At 50.8% G+C, this 23,358-nt stretch overlaps 8 protein-coding genes across 8 annotated transcripts; 4 read left to right on the forward strand and 4 right to left on the reverse strand.

The window, feature by feature from the left end:
• Nucleotides 1–954: 954 nt before the first annotated feature.
• On the reverse strand, nucleotides 955–2,828 carry J4E82_004442 (uncharacterized protein; the record flags this gene model as incomplete). The annotated part of the gene is made up of 2 exons (XM_051730721.1): nucleotides 955–2,120; nucleotides 2,192–2,828. The coding sequence occupies 2 exons, from the start codon at nucleotides 2,826–2,828 to the stop codon at nucleotides 955–957; spliced, it is 1,803 nt and encodes a 600-aa protein (XP_051589477.1).
• A 1,644-nt stretch (nucleotides 2,829–4,472) lies between these two features.
• On the forward strand, nucleotides 4,473–5,799 carry J4E82_004443 (uncharacterized protein; the record flags this gene model as incomplete). Its single annotated transcript, XM_051730722.1, has 2 exons — nucleotides 4,473–5,051; nucleotides 5,101–5,799. 2 exons carry the CDS (start codon nucleotides 4,473–4,475, stop codon nucleotides 5,797–5,799), a joined length of 1,278 nt encoding a protein of 425 aa, XP_051589478.1.
• A 565-nt stretch (nucleotides 5,800–6,364) lies between these two features.
• Nucleotides 6,365–6,755, reverse strand: J4E82_004444 (uncharacterized protein; the record flags this gene model as incomplete). Its single annotated transcript, XM_051730723.1, has 2 exons — nucleotides 6,365–6,543; nucleotides 6,644–6,755. The coding sequence occupies 2 exons, from the start codon at nucleotides 6,753–6,755 to the stop codon at nucleotides 6,365–6,367; spliced, it is 291 nt and encodes a 96-aa protein (XP_051589479.1).
• Nucleotides 6,756–9,891: 3,136 nt separating this feature from the next.
• Nucleotides 9,892–11,796, forward strand: J4E82_004445 (uncharacterized protein; the record flags this gene model as incomplete). The annotated part of the gene is made up of 3 exons (XM_051730724.1): nucleotides 9,892–10,017; nucleotides 10,227–11,410; nucleotides 11,460–11,796. 3 exons carry the CDS (start codon nucleotides 9,892–9,894, stop codon nucleotides 11,794–11,796), a joined length of 1,647 nt encoding a protein of 548 aa, XP_051589480.1.
• A 2,769-nt stretch (nucleotides 11,797–14,565) lies between these two features.
• On the reverse strand, nucleotides 14,566–15,412 carry J4E82_004446 (uncharacterized protein; the record flags this gene model as incomplete). The annotated part of the gene is made up of 2 exons (XM_051730725.1): nucleotides 14,566–14,896; nucleotides 15,009–15,412. The coding sequence occupies 2 exons, from the start codon at nucleotides 15,410–15,412 to the stop codon at nucleotides 14,566–14,568; spliced, it is 735 nt and encodes a 244-aa protein (XP_051589481.1).
• A 791-nt stretch (nucleotides 15,413–16,203) lies between these two features.
• On the forward strand, nucleotides 16,204–18,798 carry J4E82_004447 (uncharacterized protein; the record flags this gene model as incomplete). Its single annotated transcript, XM_051730726.1, has 2 exons — nucleotides 16,204–16,508; nucleotides 16,560–18,798. The coding sequence occupies 2 exons, from the start codon at nucleotides 16,204–16,206 to the stop codon at nucleotides 18,796–18,798; spliced, it is 2,544 nt and encodes an 847-aa protein (XP_051589482.1).
• Nucleotides 18,799–19,258: 460 nt separating this feature from the next.
• J4E82_004448 (uncharacterized protein) lies at nucleotides 19,259–21,357 on the reverse strand (the record flags this gene model as incomplete). The annotated part of the gene is made up of 3 exons (XM_051730727.1): nucleotides 19,259–19,451; nucleotides 19,510–21,112; nucleotides 21,165–21,357. 3 exons carry the CDS (start codon nucleotides 21,355–21,357, stop codon nucleotides 19,259–19,261), a joined length of 1,989 nt encoding a protein of 662 aa, XP_051589483.1.
• A 358-nt stretch (nucleotides 21,358–21,715) lies between these two features.
• On the forward strand, nucleotides 21,716–22,809 carry J4E82_004449 (uncharacterized protein; the record flags this gene model as incomplete). The annotated part of the gene is made up of 2 exons (XM_051730728.1): nucleotides 21,716–21,763; nucleotides 21,817–22,809. 2 exons carry the CDS (start codon nucleotides 21,716–21,718, stop codon nucleotides 22,807–22,809), a joined length of 1,041 nt encoding a protein of 346 aa, XP_051589484.1.
• Between the last annotated feature and the right edge of the window lie 549 nt (nucleotides 22,810–23,358).

Raw genomic sequence — 23,358 nt, forward strand, 5'->3', positions numbered from 1 at the left:
CAATTCTTCAGGTCGTCGTTCTGAGACTTACCCAAGTCCGTCGATAGCGCATGTTGTAATAACAGGACAAGAGTATCCAAAGTCTCCTCGACGGAATCTCTTGGCTTAGTAGACATGAGCGGCTTCCAGTCGTTTCTGTTCAGCGGCTCATAGACGACAACATGAGCTGTGTAACACACATTTACGAGGAGATTTTCTGCCGCAGGGTCTTTCAAACTGGCAGTAGTGATGACGTCAAAGACGGAGCCATGACTGTGCTTCGCGGCGTACACTGCACGGGCATAAGCTAGAAAGAGAGGTTAGAAGCTACTGTAGCATGGGTAGGAGTATGGAAAAGTGATTGCGGCGTACATAGAATGATCTCTTTGATCCCTTTCTCCCAAAGAAGTGATTGGTATTTCTGCGTGCTCATGGCTGGAAGACTCGTTGGCGATGACTATGTACGTGAGAAGCGCAGATTAGTCTGGAACAATGCAGGGCAGGAAGCCAGAAGCTCTTGCGCGAAAAGCCTCGCTATCCCATGCCCAAATCGCAATTGTCTTCCAGTTTGTCGCTTCTATCTCATGCTTAGCCACAAACAACCACAGCAAACGCAACCCGAGTTTCGTCTTACCCCTCATTTCTTCGATGGTAGCGGAAAGACAACCGTAGAAAGGAGCTCGTTTCTCAAAAGGTCATCCTGACTAAAATGTACCCTATTAGCATCTATGTATGCTATAAGAGAGAGTGACGTACCAATGGCAGGTTGAAGATCTTCATCCTCAATGGTGGCGCAGTGTGTAATGTGACCAAGCAGCAGCGCGGTATGATAAAATCTGTCGTTTATATTCCGACAAAGTCGTCCCGCAACCAATGACTGTACATGAAAGTTTTTCCATTTTCCTCATGTCCTGATCCACAACAGATCTACTCGGTCATCATTCATCCCGCGATACTTAATCATACACCCCACCATCACATCATCTTCCCCCTCTTGCGCCTATGCACAACCCACCTCCTCCCAACATCATAAACCGCCCTCGTCCAACTCCTCGTAATAATCTTCCCCTCAAACGTCCCACTAACCCAACTAAACAGCACCAACAACGCCACACTCCCCCCAAAAATGATGCCAAACGCCTGCCAATAACTCCTCATCTCAAACTCCATCTCCTTGAACTGAATGCTAAAGTAGCCAGTCATCAACGTAACGGGTGTAAACAAGATTGTGATCTTAGCCAAGAGGAGAGTAACCCAGGTGAGGCGCTCAACGGAGAAGGACTCCTTGATGGCGATGAGGTTAAAGTTCATCATTACAAGAGATTCTTTTTGGTCGAGACATTCGTTGATTTCGCTGAGGGCATAGAGTAGGATTCTATCTTTCAAACGCTCAAAGCGAACGCGTGCCGCAGAGCTGAGTGCTACGCCAAGCAAACTATCAGCTTCCGGGACAAGAGGGCCAGGCGAATCGTTTATCACAGGGTGGGAGGACACCAGTGAAGCGTTTCCCGGAAGGATGTGCGAGTTCTTGAGGGATGCCAAGGTAGCTTCTTGTTTCTTGAGTACGCGTTCGATGATGAGTTCGTAGGAATGGTATACGCGTTTTAGGACGGCGAGTTGGCAGCCAATGTGGTGGAGTTGGTCGACGTGGGTGAGGTTGGCTGTTTGAAGCATCTCTTGGCGGAGGCGGTCGAGTTCGGCGGCGTATCCATGTTCGCGACGTGATATGAGGTCAAATGTCGCACCCCAGTCTTCGAAGAGATAGTAGAAGAGAAGTCCAGGGGCGTCTGTGGGGCGATGCGCTGTTTCTTCGTCGCTGCTGCCGAGGCGTTGGCGGATGGGTAGCTGGGTGAGCGCTGTGTCTCTAAGCGGCGTGGGTGCTTTGGTCAGCTGTCTAAACACATTCACGAGGTTGCGACGGGTTGTAAAGAGGGTCTTGAGGTCTTCTTTGTTCAATGCGCCCGTGGCGAAGGGGAACGGGTCTTCGGAGATCGAGATGACGGTTTTGTCCTCGCATAAGAGGAGCCAGTTCCAAACACGCTTGCCGTGTGGTACATCCCGGCTTCTATCCGCGATGTGAGGATGCGTGTTTGTTTCTTTACTGCGAACGTTGTGTAACGAGTTGTAGCCTATGCACATATCTGCGATCCTGTCAGCTCAGCTCAGTGGTTAATGGGGAGTACCTGTCCATCAGTAAGTGCCTGCAACTTACACCTTCGTCCCTGATCCACAGTACTCCAATGCCAAACATTGTCTACTAACTGGTAATGGCTCAGGTCCCTCGTCAACTCCAGCTGCGTGGATTGCATCATCTCAGTCATGCCTATGCTCGACTCTGAATCCATAACCTCTTCGTTTGCCTGCTTCGCCTTTTGCTTGATTGAGCTAGATTTGCTTGATGCATGTGATAGCATCGATCTCAACGTGGAAGAGCTCTTCTTCATGCGTAATGACGAGGTGTTTCGCGGCGGCATAGGGTCGCTTTTCATCATGCCTAGTAGTCGTGGCGTAAAGTCAAAGTGTGAGGCTAGCATTCGTATCAAATCTTTCTGGTTGTATGGCATCCAGATATTGATCCATCGCGTATGTAGCTCGGTTGGTCGTGGTGAATTAAGCAACGTCTTATATGCTTGTGCATCGAGATCGAAAGCGCAATAAGCATCGTCTTCGCCAAAGTCGATGCAGAAGTTGCTGCTCTTATGTTCTCGTGTCTGTCGGTCGAAGAGATCAAAGTTTCGTTCTGAATCAAAGTCGCGGAAACAGTATTGGATGTTTTCGTCCCCTGTGTCTTGGTAGTATGCAGGCAGTCTTTCAGCGGGCGACGCGGGCCGAAAAGGATGGTTTTCCATAACGAGAAGATGTGGAGATTGTAAAGTCGTATGCGACGTGGATGATAGTGATAGGAATAAGCGATCTGTTTGGACGAAATGCAATCTCTGGGCAGCTGAGCCGGTGATGTGAGCTCGTGCCGCGACCTTTGTGGATATTTGTCGTGCGTACCTCCTCAAATTGTGAGGTCACGCGGTGCTGTTGAGGCTCATACCGGCAAGTTGTCTTACCTAGAGATGGACTAAAAGGTTCGCAGCTGCCTGCGCAACTCCACATCTCTTGCTGATGAAAGTCGTACCTGACATGTAAAGTTTATTTGAAATGTTTTCGGTAAGTTGCACGTTGTACCTGCAAGCTCGCAACACATCACAGACATCTTCACAAGACATCATGGGATAGTAGGGCCTTGTGCATCCCGAATGGCGATGTTACGGATGCTACCCTCTCTTGCCTGGTATTGCTGAAGTGCTCGAGCCGCCGTCCGTCAAGAAAGCAGACATAGGGCTAGTAGATGATAGCATGGTGTGCATCATGGATAGCAGATGGTTGATCACATGTCGCGTCGACCGAAAAACACCTTTGTTGATCTTGTGTGAAGAATGATGTGTATAAAGGTTACGAAGCAAGAAAGGCTTAGAAGAGGATGATGACTTGTGTCGCGTGGCTTAGATCGAGATGGCACCTCACCCGACTGAATTATGGAGACGGAAGATTGCGGTGACCTCCCATTGGCTGAAATGACAGACTACCCAAACGGGCAGTTTGGAAAAACCATTGAAGACAGCCAAGTATAGGGTGAAGCAACTCGACGCTTCTAGATGACGTCAAGCTCAACCTTCTTCAGACATTGAGGCGTAGGTACCATAGAGGGACAATGAAACGACAGTCTTACCATCGCTCCGTCTCATACATTCATGAGTGATAGCCCGGATAGGCAATTAACAATGCCATCGATTGCTGTACCTTGAGGGTGAAAACAACAACTCATCCGCTAATCCACCCGTTGGAGTAGGTGCATTGCAGCATCATCTCAAGGTAGACAGGCCGCTATACTGTGTTCATTTAATGGTGGGGCTCCATCCTCACCGTCTGCAAAAGAAGGGTTCGATAGCGCATTGCCATCTTCACATGCGACATCATCTCCACACCAGAGATCTACTGCCCTTATCAACAGTCAACCGCCTAATGCGATCCAAACAGTTGTTTCGGCCCTTCTCAGTATATGTCCGCGGGTAAACCCAACAGCTGCCGTATACACGCCACGGTGGAGGGGAAGAAGGTCGAGCACGTGCTCCTCAACAGCGTTTGAAATGGTTACTCCACCTCGAAGTCCGGTTCACGCGTTCAAGCAGCTGCACGTTTGCGAAGGCCGACAGTGGTCGCGACGCCCACGCTCCCGTTGTGACGTTCTCATTCGAGGCGCGACGGACGGCGCCATTTACTGAGGTATCCTGACCCTCTCGGCCAATCATGGGAGCGCAGGACACCCACGGGATCACTCTCTCTGAGCTGCGACACAAAAGAGCCCACGCGACACCCCAATGCTGATAATGCACGCCATACATTTTCTCAACCGTCCTCCTGTCCCCTCCTTGTCACCTTTCGACTTGGACTACGCGCTTGACAGAGGCTGAAGACGTTCTATGAGCGCCTTTACTCCCATCATGCCTCGCCCTAACCTCCCTCCAACTCCCCAGCCGTCGACTGATATCACTGGCAAGAGCAGCGCCAATGCCCCTCAATTGGAGACGAGCTTCACCTTGCCACCTGCAGCTTTGGGTGGTAGGGGAAGTGTAGCTAGCTCTTCTGGTCCGTCTGAAAATGCCTCAGATTCGTCGTACCGGCCACCATCCCCGTCGTCTCCAGTCGCGACTTCCAAGCCCAGTCATGCGCGCAAACGCTCCCAGCAAAGCATCATCACCAAGGACGACTATTCTCTGCCTCCTCCGCCCACTCGATCACGTAAAATTATCCAGATGAAGCCCAAGGATACTCAAGAGTCGCCCAAGACCCCGTCCCAAACACAGACTGCAAATGCAAAGACCACGACCGCTGCCGCTAATGGAACCAAAAGGAAGCAGGCAGGCAACACCACTGCTGCGGGACGCAAGATTGCAAGGAAGACGGCGCATAGCCTTATCGAGCGAAGGCGGAGGTCCAAGATGAACGAGGAGTTTGGGGTTCTCAAAGACATGATTCCGGCATGCAGAGGGCAAGAAATGCATAAGCTCGCCATCTTACAGGTGCGTTTACGTACTATGCGATATTACTCCATATGCTAACACGCCCAAGGCATCTATCGAGTACATGCGCTACCTCGAACAATGCGTCTCCAACCTCAAAACCGCCAACTCACGACGCGACTCTCCCTCATCTGCCACATCCGAGCTCCCGCCGCCCCCAGCCCAGCGTTTGCGCTGCGACGACGATGATGAAGCCTCAGACCAAGACGAAGAAATGGAAGACGCCGTATCACCCACCTACGTCGAGCCCCCACCCACCAAGTCGCGATACACATTCGCCCAAGCCTCACCCGCCATCCACCCCTCCGACAGAAGCGCATTCACTCACTCCACCACCACATCCCCAGCCATCCTACCCCACGATCGCACCAACGGGAACGGGCAGTACTCGGCGAACCCCTCCCCCGCGTTACGTCCGTCAGACCCACACCACTACTCGCTTGGACCATGTTCCACAGTAACGAGTCCTTCGATCCACCCGAGTCCTGCTTTCAGCGCCCACACCCCATCTGCAACACACTTCAGCAACCCGTTTCATAACCACAACGGGCCTCCTAGTACGGGTCCGATTGCCGCGCCGGGGTCGTCGCATGGGTCGCTGCATTTTTCCCTCACGAGCCCCGCGTTGAAACCGCAGGCTGATCGCGAGGATCAGGAGGCTACGGAGGCGTTGATGATGTTGAATACGGATCGGAGGAGTTGGAGTGGGGCGAGGGGGATGAGTGTTAAGGATCTTCTTAGTGGGTAGGGATGTGTGTGTGTGTGATGTATGAGACGACGACGAGCGCTTTGGCGTTCAAGTGGGTTAGCAAAAAAAGGGTATTGGGTGGATGTCTGTTTATTGATTTGTTGTATTGGTGCTGGTGGCTTTTTTTTTCTCTTCCCTATGCTCAAGTCTTCGCGGCTGTGCTTTCATATCGTAAGCAAACATTCGATGCGACCATGATTTTAGCCTAGAGAAAGGGAAAGTAATGGGTTGGATGACATTCTTTTGTATGACAAGAGTTTAAGCTGCGCATGATCTGAACTACATATGAACGACTGGATTGACATGGTTGTCGTTTCACAATAAAACCATTACGTCGACTTTTACAGTCTGTGCAGTCTACGTAGGCTTCACATGGTGAGCGCGAGATATCATCATGAACAACAACAACAACAACAACAACACGAATAATGAAACAAAAGATAGAGAAACGAGTGTGCTATTTCTTTCTAGTCAAACCCCCTTCCCTTCCTTCCCCTGTCAACTCCTCTCTTCCACCCATCGCGTCGTCCCCATTCATCTGCATCCTTCCAGATCCACCAATGATCTAGCAGTGGTCGCTGACCTGGCTGCCAAAAGGCTCATTGACACAGTTGCCCTCGCAAAGCCTGATGAACTGAATAGCCCCGTTGTTAACGCAGTTGAACAGGGCTTTGGCCTGAGCGTTGGCGTCGGTGGGCTGGCCGGCGGCGTCGAGGGTTTGGTAGATGGTTGAGGCGTAGTCTCCTAGTGGTGTGTTAGTTGGGATGGTGCGTAGTAGCGGGGAGAATGATGGAGAGGGTAAGGGGGGAAGAAGGGGGAAAGGTGAGGTGACGAGAAGACGAACCTTGCGTGAGGAGGTTGCCACTGCAGTACGCGTACCCGGCGAAACAGTTGTCTGCGACGACAGTGCTGGCCATGGTGGCAGCGGCGAGGACGGCAATCTTGGAGAAGTACATGGTGATAGATTCGATTGGAATGTTCTTTGAACGTTGTGATGCGTAGGCTTGTAGAGATGGTTGAAGAAGCTATTGTGTGATGGTTCTTCATCCAAACCGACCAACCTACCTCCTTATATATCCATCCCCCTTCTTTTCAGGCTTCCCATCTCTCTTGTCTACTCTGCGCGATGATGCTATTCGTAACCCACTTGTCTTGCATCTCCGTCACCGGCGTCAAGGGATGCAGTTGGGCCAAGTATCTTGGTTTCGGTCCGAGATTGCTATGGCAGGGCGAAATTTGATGGGGGCGCGACACTGCAGTGGAAATCCTTGCGATGCTAGGATCAAGATCGTCATAGAGACATCTCAAGGCTCGTATACGCTCCGAGGGTCGTGGTACTCTCGATTGTTTCTCTGGGTCTCAGGTGGGACGGGGCGTTAGGTGGAGTTGGTGGAGTTGGGTGTACGAAGACATCGGCAATGGAGAAACAGACTTTGTTTGGTATCCACTTCTTCATGGACTGAGGTCGTACAGGGAAGTTGATCAGGCAAGCCATTGTGAAGGGCCGATGAGATGTCTTCCCCATAGTTGGTACTTGCTTGGTATTTTAGTAGCAGCCCCCAAATCTATTGTTCCCCGGTCATTGCTTGCTTCATTGTAAGGAAGTTGTAGTGTTCGTAGCAGCTACATGTTATGAAAGAACTTTGTCCCTTGGTTTTGCTTTGTCCAGTTCACATATCTTGATCTTGATACCAAAGGCATATTGCATACGTCGTAAAGTTTCATGATTTGATGGAGTCTGTCTTCGACTGTGCCGTACCATGGTTGTCCGGTCCTTTTTGCCATCTTAATGTGTCTGATATTCTTCCAATCTGAGCTTTACGCCCTGGGTAGCCCCATCGCAAGCATGCTACATAGCCGATTTTCCCGATTGGAAATGTTTTAGTCGTCTTCGCAACGAGGTAGTACCGACAGGGTCCGCCATCGTGGTTTCCCCGCTCAAAGTCTCCTGAAGGTAACACGACAGCCGCTTGGTCGACGATGGTAGGTCGTGAGGCATCGGTTGTCGTGACATTCAGCCGCCAGGGCACCGTAAGCACAAACGAAGCATAAACGAAGCCGCTGTCGATCTCCCAGGCAGCCCCGATGCGCTGACATAAAATGAATCCCAAGTCGGGGAATACCAAACGTTCATCTCCTTGTGTGTTTCATAAAATTAACTTAGTTCGTCAGCTTGTGTCTCCAAAGTTGTTCCGCTCTTACGGCCTGGTCTTAGTGGGTTGAAACTATGTTTCTAGTTCCCCACAAACACTGCCTTGCGCTAGTACGGGGCGTATCGTGACGTCGTGCTTCGGTGTCCCTAATAAGACATAATTGCGACAAAGGCGGACCCATAGGTGGAGTGGTAACGTATAGGTGCGAGATGTTGATATAGTACTATCCTCTCTTGTACATCCATTCGTGTATTCAGGATGCGCTTCCCAAATTGATCCACAAGCGGGACCGTGCCGTGCCGTAGGATCCGCCTTGACACTCCGATGCAGAGTAGAAAAATATTGGCATGATAGCGCCGATTGAACTTCTTTGCATGTTATGGAAAGCTGCGAGGATGACGATGCGTGATTGATGTGTTGTTGATGCCACGGATCAGGCCCGGCGAGTACGACAGCTCCGGCGTCGCTGGTCTGTCGCAAGAGTGGAAGGCGCATGCGAGACCTGCACACCCCTTTGTGACAACAATGATAATTGATACCCATCAGTACAGACCAACATCCTCCATAATCAAACGATAGGAATTTGCGCGCAGCGCTTCTTTACCAGGGTCCGGCCACCCGCGTCGTTCCGAGAGGAGACCCGAGTCAGTTACTGGGAATATATACCTTTGCGACCTCCCGTCTTGCACATAGACATTCTCTCGAATACTATAGGAGCCCGCGATACTTATATCTGTGTGTTACGCGCTCGACATCTAGGCGCAATGTTGATGGCTTACGGCTGGCGTCAGCATCATGACCCTGCCTGGCCACCCAAGACGATTCAACTACAGTTCAGGTACAGCGGCCGCAATAGCACCGTTCCCGGATAATTTAAAGATAACGACATGTCATCTTCAAGCAAAGGATCGCTCCTTCTCTTTCTCTCTTCACCTTTTGAGATTTGCGAAATGCGACGATCGTCACGCACTGCAGCGCATCACAGTGGAGGCTGTGGGTACTTCATACGAGGAAGTGCTAGCGATCATCAACGCACCTCAGAAAAACACTACAGTCGCTGGCGATGAGATCGCAAGGTAGAGTATTGGTATGGTAGGTGTTTCTTCCACGCTTTCTTCCAGATTCTTTCTTCCTTAGCCATGCAGTTCACACTTTCGCGACTACATTGCGGATCGACAGCGACAATTGAGAGATGAGCAACAAGAGACGGACATATGGACATAAGGCACACTGTCGAGCGTGACATTTGTTTCCAATTCGGACCTGCGACCGGACTTTATGCATGAGGATGCACGTTACGCCCTTCAAGAGTCATAACGCCTGTAAAGGATTTTAAGGAGGCTGCGTGATGCTTCGCACCCGTCAAGCTTCGGTAGGGCTGGGCAGGGGTTTGGTCCTCCGACCCTACGAACTGCCGGTACTTATTCAACACCGACGCACCGCAACCATCACACGCGCACTTCAAGGTCAAAGTCAGCGTTCTACAACATGTGCTGCCTTTGTCAGAAATAACCGGATTGATTAGTACCATGGGTGGAGGACCTCTTGGGGAACGCAGCCAACGGGGCGGCAGATTCCCCCGCGTCGCTCTCTCGCGTTTTAGCTAACGCCGTTGACCGAGATCATGCCCTCCCACTTCTGGCCTAGTCGCAGCCGAAAACCTCGGGGTTAAGGGCCAGACTCCATGTTCAGGGTGCGGGCACCGATGGAGAGTCATTTCGTAATTCAGCTGCCTGGGGCCTTTTTCGCTATATACCTGGCCTGAGTCCTGGATTGATGTTTTGAACACCGCAATTGCAAGCGTCCGAAACTAGCCCTTGAGGGGACCGCGACCAGCATAGCCGCAAACACCACTTTTACGAAACATTTATCGAACCTCATAACTGGTTACGAAAACCTCGTTCGAATATCGTAGCGACCGCTACAAACACCGCACAACATGTCTTCATCCACACGAGAAGAGTATCGCCAGCATTCGAGGAGTAGTTCAGATACGCATATCCCAGATCTAGAGAAGGGCGACGCGAGACCTGACAAAGAAGGAGAAGAGGTCGTCGAAGAGAAAGTAAGTTTTCCAATTCCATGCTGCGCGACCGTTACCCGAAAAATCTTTTTACGGAGCTTGAAGACTTTGACGTCAGTGTGTGATCCGTCGCGCAATGCGCAGAAGATCAAAGGCATTCAGGCTAAGTTATCCGAGCATCGGGTGGTCGGCTGCTGCACCATCGCCAATCATCATTTCGAGTACACGGAATAATAGCTAACACCTCTTAGCAACCGCAAGAGACGAATGATGAAATCGGCGAAGACCTCGAAAAGCACCTGACAAGGAAGAGCACGAAGAAAGACCAGCTCGCACCTGAAAAGTACCCGCTGTCCGACCTCGACAACAATCTCGTCGGCTGGGATTCGCAAGACGATCCAGCGAACCCTCGCAACTTCACGACGAAGAGAAAGATCACACTCCTTGGTTTGGTCGCTGCCATCACTTTTGTCAGTCCGCTTGCCTCCTCCATCTTCGCACCCGGCATACCATTCGTCAATGCGGATTTCGGAAATACATCGCAGCTTCTTGGTTCTTTCTCCGTCAGTGTCTACGTCCTCGGTTTCGCTTTCGGCCCGCTCTTCCTGAGTCCGCTCTCAGAGATCTACGGAAGATGCGTCGTACTCAACTGCTCCAATGTCTTCTTCTGCGCCTTCACTATCGGCTGCGCGCTTGCGCCTAACCTTGGTGGCCTCATCGGCATGCGATTCCTCGCTGGTGTCGGAGGCAGCGCGTGTCTGACAATCGGCACTGGTGTCATTGCCGACATGTTTGTCCCTGCGCAGCGTGGCAAGGCTGTATCCATCTACAGTATGGGCATTCTTTTCGGTCCTATCCTCGGTCCCATCTGCGGTGGCTTCATTGCACAGCGTGCTGGCTGGCGTTGGGACATGTGGGTTGTCCTCATCGTTGGCGGCCTCTTGACCGGAGCCCTGTTCGTCTTCAACCGCGAAACATACCACGCTGTGCTGCTCAACCGCAAGACGGAGCGTTTGAGGAAGGAGTTGAACCGTCCCGAGCTTCAGAACATCATGACGTACCAGAAAGACGCTGCTATTCTCAGTCCTCTCGCTATCCTCGGAAACGGTATCACACGCCCGCTCAAGATGCTCACCAGGTCACCCATTGTGTTGCTCTGCTCACTCTACATGTCCTTCCTCTTCGGCTTGCTATTCCTCCTCTTTACCACCATCACATCCGTCTTCGTCCAGACGTATGGCTGGTCTCCCGAAATCACCGGTCTCGCATACTTGGGTGTCGGAATTGGCAACTTCATGGGCATCGCTTTCGTGGCCAAGACGAGCGATGCGACCATCATCCGACTTGCGAAGAAGAACAAGGGCGTCTACGAGCCAGAGATGCGACTTCCGCTCTGTGTCTTCTTCGGAACTCTGATTCCTATTTCTTTCTTCATGTAAGTTGTCTTCCCTTCTCGCGCGCAGAACTTCCACTAACATAACTAGATATGGCTGGACAACTCACTATCATGTGCACTGGATCGTACCCATCATCTCCCTCGTCCCCTTTGGTTTCGGCCTCATGGGTATCTTCGCGCCCCTGCAGACATACATGATCGATTGCTTCCCTCAGTTCGCTGCGTCCGCCATCGCCGGTATGACAGCCCTGCGTTGTCTCTTCGGCGCACTGCTTCCGCTTGCTGGACCAACCATGTACGAATCGTTGGGTTTGGGCTGGGGAAACAGTTTGCTGGGTTTCTTGGCTGTGGCTTTCATTCCCGTGCCAGCGCTGTTGTTTAGGTACGGAAAAGTGATTAGGGAAAAGTACCCTATCAAGTTGTAGGTGCGAGAAGAGAAAGGAAAGGAGTCGTCTTTTGCGTTTAGATTCCATGATACCCGATTGTTTTACTATATCTGTATAATAGTATTAGAATACGCATCCAAAGTCATAAAGAATAGAGACATTGTAAGGATCCGTATGCGCTTTCCGAGTTCTTGCTGTACCAAGACGCTAACACATGCTGGTCACCTGACATCTAGCGAGGCTGACATCCTGCCCCTCATAGCTCAACAGAATCCTACTCATCAGTCTGTATTCACGCCCAAACACCGAGTCCTAACGCTCAGCCTTTGCGTCTGGTTCATGACGCTTGTGTTTTCAAACTCATGCACTTGCACACCCCAAGCTGCGCAAGTGCCAACACCAATGCTAGGCTGATGTGGCTTGCACTGCCCCTCCTTGACATGCAGTCCAGTGAGACGGCAGGCTGAGCTTCAAGACGCCGACAGCCTTATATCTCAGTATTGCACCGCTCAGCCTGATCATGTCGGAGCGCTTGTGATCTTGAGGATTCTTCGCCGCCTGTTAACCGTCACATCTTCCCACTTTCCTTCGAGGACCGTCGCTTCTCACTTCGCCAATCGCGCTCATCAGCGAAGTCTCAAAACACGTGAATAAGCGATGGAAACAGACCCCGGAAACCCGGAGTCTACTAGCTCCTCATACAAACACCAAGAACTTCGGCAAAATCAGATACGTCTCCTCACTACGAAATGTATCGACGGGTCCGTTGAAATAGAGATCGACCAGTACACACTTACCGAAGACCTTGGTTACGATGCGATTTCGTATGTCTGGGGAAGTGTGCCAGCCTCGGTCACAGCCAAATGCAACGGCAGACCTCTCGTCGTCACATCCACCGCACTTGAGATGTTACATTACCTACACCGATACCAAACGAATACGACAGCTCGAAAGATTTGGATCGACGCGATATGCATCAATCAAGAAGATGAGGAAGAGAAAGCTACTCAGATACCACTGATGCGCGAAATATACTCCAGAGCGAGGGCTGTTGTTGTATGGATGGGCCTTCCAACTCCGGAAACTGATGCCTTCTTCACTGAATTCCAAGAGACGAGAGTCAAATTAAAGACGTGGAAAGCAAAGTATGAAGCGGATCCTGAATGCCCTGATCCAGACATGGAAGAGCGTCCTCATAATGGAGACGCGTTTTGGGGAGGACTAAGTCAGCTCCTTGGAAATGAATGGTTCAGGCGTCTATGGACATACCAGGAGATTATTCTTCCAACTAGCGCAAGAATACTTTGCGGTGATCTTTTGATGAATTTCGATGAGCTTTCAAACTTTTTCAATGACGGATGCTTCGACAGCCTCTATTTCTGGTACACATCTAGGATCGCATTCGGTACAAACGATACACCCGCGTTGAATACCTGTTATTCCATCAAATTCTATCGAGACAGAGGCGCCAAGGAAATCCATGCCCATAACCTTGGGAGAGAATTGTACGACCTACGTGAGCGACGTGTGAAAGAGCCTATCGATCGTGTTTGGGCAATAGTAGGACTTTTGCAAAGAGATCTTCAAGATAGGTTAAGCTCATGGGTTGACTACAGCGCTCAAGGTCGGGATGAATATTGGAAGACGTGGATCATGTTTGCCAAAGCTTTGATGAACGAACCTGGTGGGATGAGCATACTTCAGATGCCGCCTACTCGGGAACCTAAATCTCCACATCTTCCATCCTGGTGCCCGAATCTATCTGGAATATCAGCTTGTAAGATGATAATTGATGGGGAGTGGAATGATCCGATACATGAACGACAGCCAACCAATCCTTGGGCTTTGTTTGAAGAGAACAGTTTGGAAAAGGCACCAGAAAGAAAGAACGCGATCCTGGACTGTGGTCAAAAGCACGTAAGTATCGTGATGCATGACAACGTGCTTCGCGTCCCTGGCTTTGTGGTGGACACGATTGAAGAGGTTGTGGAACATGAAAACCCTCTTGACGTGGCATACGATCGATACGATCTGAATTCGGAAGAGCACATGGCTCTTTATGATGCTGCTGTTGATTGCCATCTGAGAAGTCTCGAACTAGCTCGCTATGTCTTCTATGGGAAGAGCGAAAGAGTTACCGATATCCCAGAGGAGTTCATCGTGTTATTCTTCTTGGACTCGCGAATCACTGAAAGAGCTAAGGATACATACCGTGAAGTTCTGCCTCAGTTGACGACTTGGTACTCTGATCCATCGGGTTGGTATTACACTGGTTGTCGTTGGGAACAGGCGCAGTGCCAAGTCCAGTTGAGATTCATTCGCGGACTTACCTTTTTCAGCACAAAAGGCGGTCGAATCGGATACGCCTACCCGGGATGTCGGCCAGGAGATCAAATTGCCGTGTTCTATGGTGGAGAACCACTGTATATTCTTCGAGATCTAGACACTAAGAGTGATGGAGATGATGCGACTAGAGGGGTATCCGACCACGTTCAGTACCTGGGCGCGGCATTCATTCCTCACCTCATGGAGCAACACCAGAGAGACGCTGCACCCATCAGACCGGACACAACGTTCTTCATTCATTAAGATTTTTCGAATTCTCCGCATGAACTACTGGCTACAACCAACCAACTGCAAAGACACCGAGCATCGAATTGAAGACGGCAGACGGAGGCATCGCAACACTGATATCGAACAAGAGCATCAGTACTCGAAAGATGCCAGGAGAAGAGAAACAACATCTAGAGCTCTTTTGATCCATTCCCGAACAAGGAAAGGATAGAGATATAAGATTACAAGTATTAATCACACCCTACTATTTGTCGCGAGCAGGCTGGTGAACGCTAGCTGAATCGCAATCTGGAAAGCCGATTGGCTGGCGATAGCAATCCACCTCGACCATCTCCGCCTCCGGTTTTCTCCTTGCCTACTCTCACGCTCTCGTAGCAACTTGTTGTCAATCTCTCGTAGTGTTGATCGCATCTCTTCTTCCCGTTCATTAGCCGTCTCCAGCCGAAGAGTGAGCTGTCTGGTGAGCCCTCGCATGAGCTCTCCGTCACCTTCAAGCTTATTCTTTATATCGCGGATGTCTTCGGCTATGTTGATGGTGTATCTCTCAATAGCGGTGGTGATAGTCCTGCGAGAAGTTAAACCATGCGACAGATGGCTGTTGGTGCACAAGACTTCCGGAGACGGTGCAATGAAATCGCAACCTTGAAAAGTATGAAAACATCGCGCAGGGGTCTTACCTTTGATCTGCTAACAGAACAGTCTCAAACAGACCCCGTCCTTTCTTCAGCACATTGATAGCATCGTCCAGCTTCTTATCGCAATGTTTACCGATAAGCTTCCGCTTGAAGAACGTATCATTTTCCAGCTGCTTTTCCACGAGACATAGCGCAAGCTTGCAGTCTGATAATGGCCCTGCCAGGCAGTCCAGCGAGTTAAGTCGGATGGTATCGTGCTCGTTGATCGTGAGATGAGTCTTGAGGCTCTGGATAGCACCGTAAAAGCAGTAAAGCTCTTGGATGAGACTGAGAAGTGTGGTGGAAGTGTGGCGCGAGGGACCGAGGTGCTGATTACCCGACTTCAGGCATATACCGGTGATGTGCACGATGGCAAGGACGGTGCCGGTGATACTCATCGGATCCATCGTGGTAAGTCGTATTGTGCTTGCTAGCTGCAATGACTGATGGAAATAGTAGGTGGGTAGTGGTGATTCAGATGGTTTATGCGAGGTGATATGAATGGGTCTTGAGATGGACATATAAGTCAATTGAGCCTTACCAGGTATGATGGAATCTATAACAAGCCTACGCTCAGTTGTGTGCTCTTCAGCCCATGTCGTGGCTCATCCGTCTTTCTTTACGCCTCCGGAGCGGACTCATGCGGGATGTTTCTCGTTCATGGTGCTATGAAACGACATGATTGTAGGTGTCCAGCCTATCATTCAATGAGCTACAACCCAGCGTCTTCTCGCTATTAGTCTCTGTTTCAAACATTCATGCACGGTAACTTTTTATCATGCTTGGCTAGTCCGCCGTTGCTACACCGGTCCTCAATTCCCACCGCTTCATGCAAGGAAACTTTTCATTCGGGCTAGCCGACACTCATCTGGCAGCTAAACTGATCTAACGGTGTAGATACGTCGGCAAACAAATCACGTGCAAGCTTCGTGTTCATAGGGCTATGTGGCGCTAATGCAAGGCAACTTTTCGAAGTGGTTGATAGGTCGGCGATGCAACATTCAGCCCCCAGCTCATGCAAGGAAATTTGTTGACAACCAATCACTTAGTGCCTTGCAGCTAAGATGGCCTCAGGTCGTAGTGCTTTAATCATTGAGCATCCCGCACGTCAGCTTCATTGCTCTTTCCTACCCTCCGCCAATTCAAGGTTAAGAACTGGGCTACAAACCATCACCTTCACCTGTGAACCACTGCATCAATGTATCGTACAGATTTTCAAGTTCATCCCGTCAGTGTCAGCCTTGGCAACTCCGGCTCAGCCTTGCTACAGTCGCCTGACATGTTGCACTCACTACCTGAACCAATCCAGAATTCACATGGCATCTTGACACAGCTACTGCCTATTCCTCAATCATCGAATCATCCGGGGAGTAAGGCCAGGCAGCTTTCCGACGCCGAGTGGGAGACCTTGAAGCCATTACTACACACACTCTACATTAAGGAGAGCAGAACCTTAGCAGCCACCAGGAAGGCTCTTCTCGAACGTCATGGCCTTAATCTCAGGTACTTATCATGGTCCATGCCTACTAAATAGCTTATCTGATAATCTTATAGCCAGAAGCAGCTCACCAAGCGGTTCCATGACTGGAGCTTCAAGAAGAACGTTAAGCAACACGAGACAGAGGCATATCTGCTGGAAGCACAAGACTTGCGGGGAGAAGAAGAAGCTTCTGTAAATGGAGCCCGGATTACTGCGGCCAAATGCGAACGCTGGGAGAAAAGAGCAAGAATTGATGAGGAGCAGAAAAGCACTCGTACCAAGAACGCCGTCGAGGCGTTCGACACGCCCTCTAGTGTCACGCACTCAGACAGTGTATCGTGCAATTCCTCAACAGATCTTCCGAGTACTTCGAGACATGAACAGAGCTCAGATATGTTGATCGTGTCGCCCTCGAAGCCACCGAAAGACCAAGTCAACTCTTTCACGCATTACGGTAGCACAGAAGACCAACCCTCTCCGTCATTGTCAGTCTCCTCAACCGAAGCTACAAATCCTGGATTCTCTCCAAGCGCGCTCCTGATGGGCTCGTCCGAGCCATTAGGTTCTCTATCGAATGCTCATGTAAACATCGGTACCGTCCAAGAGACAGAACAACACTTCGTATCGCCTAGTCCCTTACAATCTTCAGATCGCGACGTCGATATAGTGACTCGTCTCTTCTCGGCACTGAAAATGAATCCCATAAACATCCCCTTGCACATCCCACCAACCCAAGCTGTAGCAGAGGTGCTCACACCTGCAACCGATACTGTCTGCCTGCAAGACTTAGAGGCATGCAGCCATGACGGGGGAATTGTGACTTGGGTCGACAAGCAGGCTAAACCTTACAAAACGGCTTCTTCAGGCAGCACTGAGGTCACCCGTTACCACAACGAAGAGAAGGCTCAACAGGGAACTATCATATTGGTGTCTTACCAATGCAGCTCAAGAAAGCGCACTACAACTGGCGCACTCAAATACCCTTCTGTCGATGTGATCTTCTCATCATCCAGAGTGGTTGAGCTAGATCCGTTCTCACTGGAGGTCTACCCATTCCCACAGGACCAAGGAAGGTGGCTCGAGGTACAACCAATCGCCACGGAATACGACGTCGATCGCATGACACTGAACGACTGCATTGCCAAGATCGATAAGCTGGAGAGCGCTGCTTTGGGGTCAAACATCACTACGACGGAATTGAGATGGAGTTCGGCAAATGCATATTACAACCTTAGCCACTACGACAAAGCTGAACACCAGTACAAACAAGTTCTGCCGGTACTCGAGCAAATACATGGACAAAACTCTTGGGACTATATCTCTGCTAAGGTACATCTCGCTGGATCGGTTCTTCATCTTGGAAGGTCTCAAGAGGGCAATCAAATAGCTCAAGAGGCCCATGTTCTGGCACGAAGATTTTTTCCGAGCAGCTTTTTGTATCAGGAGGCTGCCCGCGTCTTAGCAAACTCTTTTGCATCCATGCATGACTTTGGGAGTGAGGAGGAACTTCTGAGGGATCTTTTCCAGATCAGATTGACCATCTCCGGCCCTAAACATGGCAAAACCATACAAGTCATACGAAAGCTCTGCATCCTGCTGACTGAAACAAAGCGACACTCGGAAAGCGAAGCGCTATTGAGAGTTGCGCTAGAACTCAGCTCGAACGCTACGGGCATTTCTGATTGGGAACAATGTGTCATGCAGTGCGAACTTGGTAGATTGCTCTACCACCAGCACAAGTATGCTGACAGCGAGGCCTTGCTCAGGGACACAGCGAAGATGTCAGAAAGGCTGCTTGGTATCGAACATGAGGAAACACTGAGATGCAAGACCTATCTCTGTAGAGTCTTGACAGCCCGAAAGCAGTTTTCAGAAATTCACAATATCCTTCTGGAAACCATCGATCTTCACGCCAAAAAATTGAATGAGATCAGAGGGAGCACAATCGATGTTATGGCCAAACTGAGCGTCGTGCTGATAGAGATGAGAAAGATGGACGACGCATACAAGTGGATGAAGCAAGCGTTATGCTACTGTGTAGAAATCGATGGAATTGAGAGCAACCGTGCAGAGCAGTTCCTCGAAGATTTCAGGAGCATCGATGAGCAGGAAGAGCAACACGAGCTCATTCTGCATATGTACGAGGGAATGGCTTACAAGATCAGTTGGATACACGCTGTCCTTCGCAACAGAGTATTGTCCGCCTTATCGACTCAACCATGTCTTCTTTTACTGGACTTCCAGCGCAAATCCAGCTGCCTATCAGCACCAGCAACCGACACCAGATGTCTACACAATGGGCCCGTCTCGTGAGATGTAGACTCGGTTCTGAGTTTATCCTTTCCAACTTGACGTACATCGTGGGTTATACGAAGACCCTGATGTGTAGCAGAAGCCGTAGATAAAAGCGCTGGATCACGGAAGCGCTACTCAGTGTAGATAGCAAGCCTTGAGTCAAACGGTGGAAGGGAGATGGGGCAATTCTGGTGGTTGGTCTTGAAGCTTGGGGACGAGAGGAATGGTGATGAGGAAGATCGCTGTGGCTATCGTCGTAGCCGTAGGATAGAGTATTTTGCATACCATTTCGAAGAGCAAGTCCAGTCATCTGTAGTCAATCGATTCGAGTATGATTTCCCCAGTAGATTGACAGCACGTCTGCGCTAGTCGACATGATATCGCGACCGAAATGCTCAAACCGAACCCTCTTGTTTTCCCATTCGCCATGAAATAACCACAGCAATACTCACGCAATATTTTCCTACCAACAAACCACCTACAACTTCCTACTCCTAACCAACCCAGACTTAATACCCGTAAGCTCACCCCCATAGTTCGCACTGCCCTTAGCTGCAGCACCCTTATCAAACACCTGCTTCATACTCTTGAGCTTCTTCTGCTTCTCCTTGTACTTCTCCTTCTTCTTCACACGCGGGTTCCTCACGCTCTTCTTACGATGAGGTGTCAATCTGGCACAAAATGTTAGTTACTCTCAACACACATAAAATAGACACGAAGATAACATACCCCTTGTTCTTCTGAATCTGGTAAGAAATCATACGACGACCATCATCGCCAATGACTTCTTCCTCCACAACCTGAGCACCTTCCTTTTTAGCCAGGGCATAAGCTTCAGCGCGTTCAAGCTTAGTCTGCTTCTTATCGTTGGACCGCGCAGCTACCATGTCGTAATACCCATCTTCGTCTTCAAAGTCATCGCGCCTAGTACCGGGCGCTTCATCAGCAGAAGAAGCGCCATCGTCTTCGCCCAAAGCAACACCAGGGCCAGCATCTTTGTGCTGACCTCGCTTCTCAGCTTCGGCTTGCAGACGCGCTTGTCTGTCCTTGAGACGCTCGCGGTGGGGGATATCAGCGTCACCACCCTGGTCTTTACCAGCGTTGTCGCGCTTGTTAGCTTTTTGAGCGATTTGAGAGGTGTAGAAGCGGAGGGATTTCTTCTTCTTTGCCTTTTCGGCGGCTTCGTGGGCGGTGAGTTCGGTTTCTTCGCCAAAGTCGGAGTCGTCTGCGTTGAGGAGGTTGAGCTTGGATTCGACCGCTGGTGTCTTCTTCTTGCGGGCTGCCTTCTTGAGAGCGGCTTTGTCGGTGAGGGTATCGAGGGAGGCAAGGTCTTCTTCGGTCTTTGCGAGTTTTGCGGCGCGGCGGGCGGAAGCTTCTGCGCGGGCTAGTTCTGCGGCTCGTTCTGCGCGCGTCTTCTTTTGCTTGGTGGGCTTCTTGACGGACAGGTCGTTTTCGAGTTCTTCGACGCTGATTTCATCCACAAAGGAGTCTTCTTCGTCGTCTTCGGCCTCGACCATGGGGTCTCCGAGGGGTAGGTCTTCTATCCTCGTCCACACCTTTTGGCACTTCAGAAGAGTCTCCATGACGGGGTGCTCGTGTAATTCAGCAGGGTCCATGGCAATGACTGGCGATCCATCGTCTGTTGCAGTCGAGCCGAGTACAGCAAAGTACATGGCCATGGCTGCGAGATATGCTGCGCAAGCCCTGTACTTTATGACTGCCTTTGGTGTAGGTAGAGTTTTGCCAGTCTTCCCTGACTTTGCAGCTTGCGCTTTCAGCACCCTTTCGGCGGCGTTGGCAGCAGCGGCCAATTCTTCATGTAGCGGCTGTAGCCTCAGGTATTCTTTCGAAATGTGCTCGAACTCGGGGTATCGTGTCCGCATAATCTTCATCCTCTCTTCCTCAGACATGCTGTCAGTGATTTGGAGTTGCGGCAGAACCTCTGTCACTACAGCACCACCTTCGGCAGCCTTCTCGCCATCTTCCGCCATCCATTCGTCCTCGTCGAAGCCAAAGTCTGCCTCTGTCATGCTCTGTAACTGCTTCTTTTGTATGCGCCGTGCTTCCGCTTCCTCGTCTAGCGCGTCTTGCTCCGTTTCTATCGCATCGGCGTCGTAGTAATCCTTCTTCGAGGCGCCCCATCCACCCACGTCTTCTTCTTCATCTTCGTCTGCGGGTTTGCGCTGTCCCGTGATATCGTCTTCTGATTCATCGCCGGTGTCGCCATCTTCGTCATCTTCTTCTTCTTCGTCGTCGTCGTCGTCGTCGTCGTCGTCGTCGTCGTCGCTGCCGGCGTCGAGTACTTCTTCGTCAGAGGGCTGTAGGAATTTGTCTGGACTCAAGTCAGTCTTTGCATCCAATACATACGGCATGACTTGACAAACCCTCTTCCTGGTACTTCCTCATCCGCTTGGCTGCCGGCCCTTCGTCCAGCAGTATCTTGTCGCGATTCATGTGGAACTCGTCCTCGGAATCGGCGACATCCTCAAACGTATTGATCCTCATTCGGGAATCCTCTTCTTTTGGCGCTTTAGGCGCGCGCGATGCGCCACCATCAGCCTTCCTCTTCTTTGCCATGATTGTGATATGTGCTGTGTTGTGTTGTGGCGTATGCGTTTGGTCGCAAACGTCGCGGGTAACTTTTTTTCGGCAGGAAATCTTGGCTTCGCCGCGGGAGTCGGAAGGTCCCCACCAGTGGAGCTAAGCCCTGCACCCTTAGCTCCACATATTAATTCACCTGTCACCGTACTGCATATTGGTGGACTAGCACCCATTGAGCACTGCGGTACATGCTGGCAGCGTAAGCATTGTCAGATTTCAGGCGCGCCAATTACCACCTGTCGGTAAACGACAAGTCTCAATCCCCATGTCGCAACTGCTGTTAGGGGCCACCATCATACTCCTGGTGCTTGTCGGGATAATAAGCGCAGACATCATGGGTTTCGCATTTTGGAAAGGCAATCAATTCCCTGTAGAGGGGAGAGTAAGCAATGCACCACCTTGCCTAGCTCGCTTACATACTGACAGTGAACATAGACGGTTCTGCTCACCGGCTCATCCCAGGGGATGGGTAGCGAGATCGCTCGTCTCCTCTCAGCCCGCGGCGCAAACCTCATCCTCGTCGCACGCACAGCGAAGAACCTCGAGACAGCCCTCGCACACGCAAAATCCCATGCAAAGAACCCCGCCGCCCAACGCTTCACTTACATCGCCGCCGACGTAACCTCCGAGGCTGAGAACGCCCGGATTCTCAAGGAAGCAACGGCCTGGAACAATGGACGTATGCCGGAGATCGTTTGGTGTATCGCGGGGTCCTCAGTACCAGGCCTGTTTATCGAGACGAGCACCGAGACGCTGAGGAGACAGATGGAACTCAACTATTTCGCTTCGGCATACATGGCACACAAGACACTCCAGGCGTGGTTCTACCCCGAAGTGCCGTACAAGTCGCAAGAAAAGAGTTCTGCACCAGAACCACCTCGCAAGTTCATCATGACCTCGTCCGCGCTCGCCTTCATGAACATAGCAGGCTACTCCGCCTACTCCCCCGCCAAAGCCGCTATCCGCTCCCTTGCCGACGGCCTCCGTTCAGAGGTACAACTCTACAACGCGGCGCGTCGCTCAAAGACGGGCACCACTGGCGCCACACCCGCGCCTTTCGATGTTGACATTCATGTCGTCTTTCCGGGCAGTATACTATCTCCTGGCTTCGAAAACGAGAACAAGACCAAGCATCCCGTGAGCTTCGAGCTAGAGTCTTCAGATCCCAAGCAGACTGAGCTGGAAGCTGCGACGGCAGCCATCAAAGGACTCGAAGGAGGCGACTTCATGACGCCTACGAATTGGTTGGTGCATTTGATGCGTTGGGGCTCTATATCGGGTAGTCAGAGGAACAATGTGGTTCTTGATACGATAGGAGCTTGGATCGCGACAATTGTTTGGTTGATCATGGTGCCAGATCTGAATGGCAAGGTCTGGGGTTGGGGCAAGAAGAACGGGATGCCGGTGTTTAGGCCAAATGCACAATAGGTAATGTTTGGGTCCTGGAAAGCATGTGCGTATACCCTAGATGATATCAGAACATGACAATGAGACAATTAGACTCACCGTGAGATCGTACGTGTTCTCGCCTTGAATGCAAATTCAGCTACATTATCTTGCTTACAGGGATCTCTAAGAAGACCCTCCGGCATCGTCACTGTTGAAGTGTAGATAGGTAGTATGCTGCACTGGCGGCAGGACAAGCTCACCAAAATGTATCGATATTGCACTGAGAGATTTGAGGTCAGTCAACACACTCCAGTATAAACGGCTAGATTTCGGTCGCTAGAGAGCGCATGGCTGGCTGCAGTGATGTAAGAAGGGGAGCGTATTGGAGGAAGTTGTGGTGTGGTGCGTGCGGCATAGTCGCGACTGCCATATCAGTTGTACGTCCTCGCAGTACCCACTCAATACGCCTTTGAGTCGCTAACACGAAGTCACATGACACATCCCCGCACTCCATCCACAGCTCATGCTTCCATACATTACGCAGTTTTCCGCCTCACCCCTCGCAATATGAGCAGCCACATAAGCAAC

This window comes from Alternaria postmessia, assembly GCF_024291825.1.
Source record: "Alternaria postmessia strain BMP 2775 chromosome Unknown scaffold_21, whole genome shotgun sequence".
In the NCBI taxonomy this organism is placed as follows: Eukaryota; Fungi; Ascomycota; class Dothideomycetes; order Pleosporales; family Pleosporaceae; genus Alternaria; species Alternaria postmessia.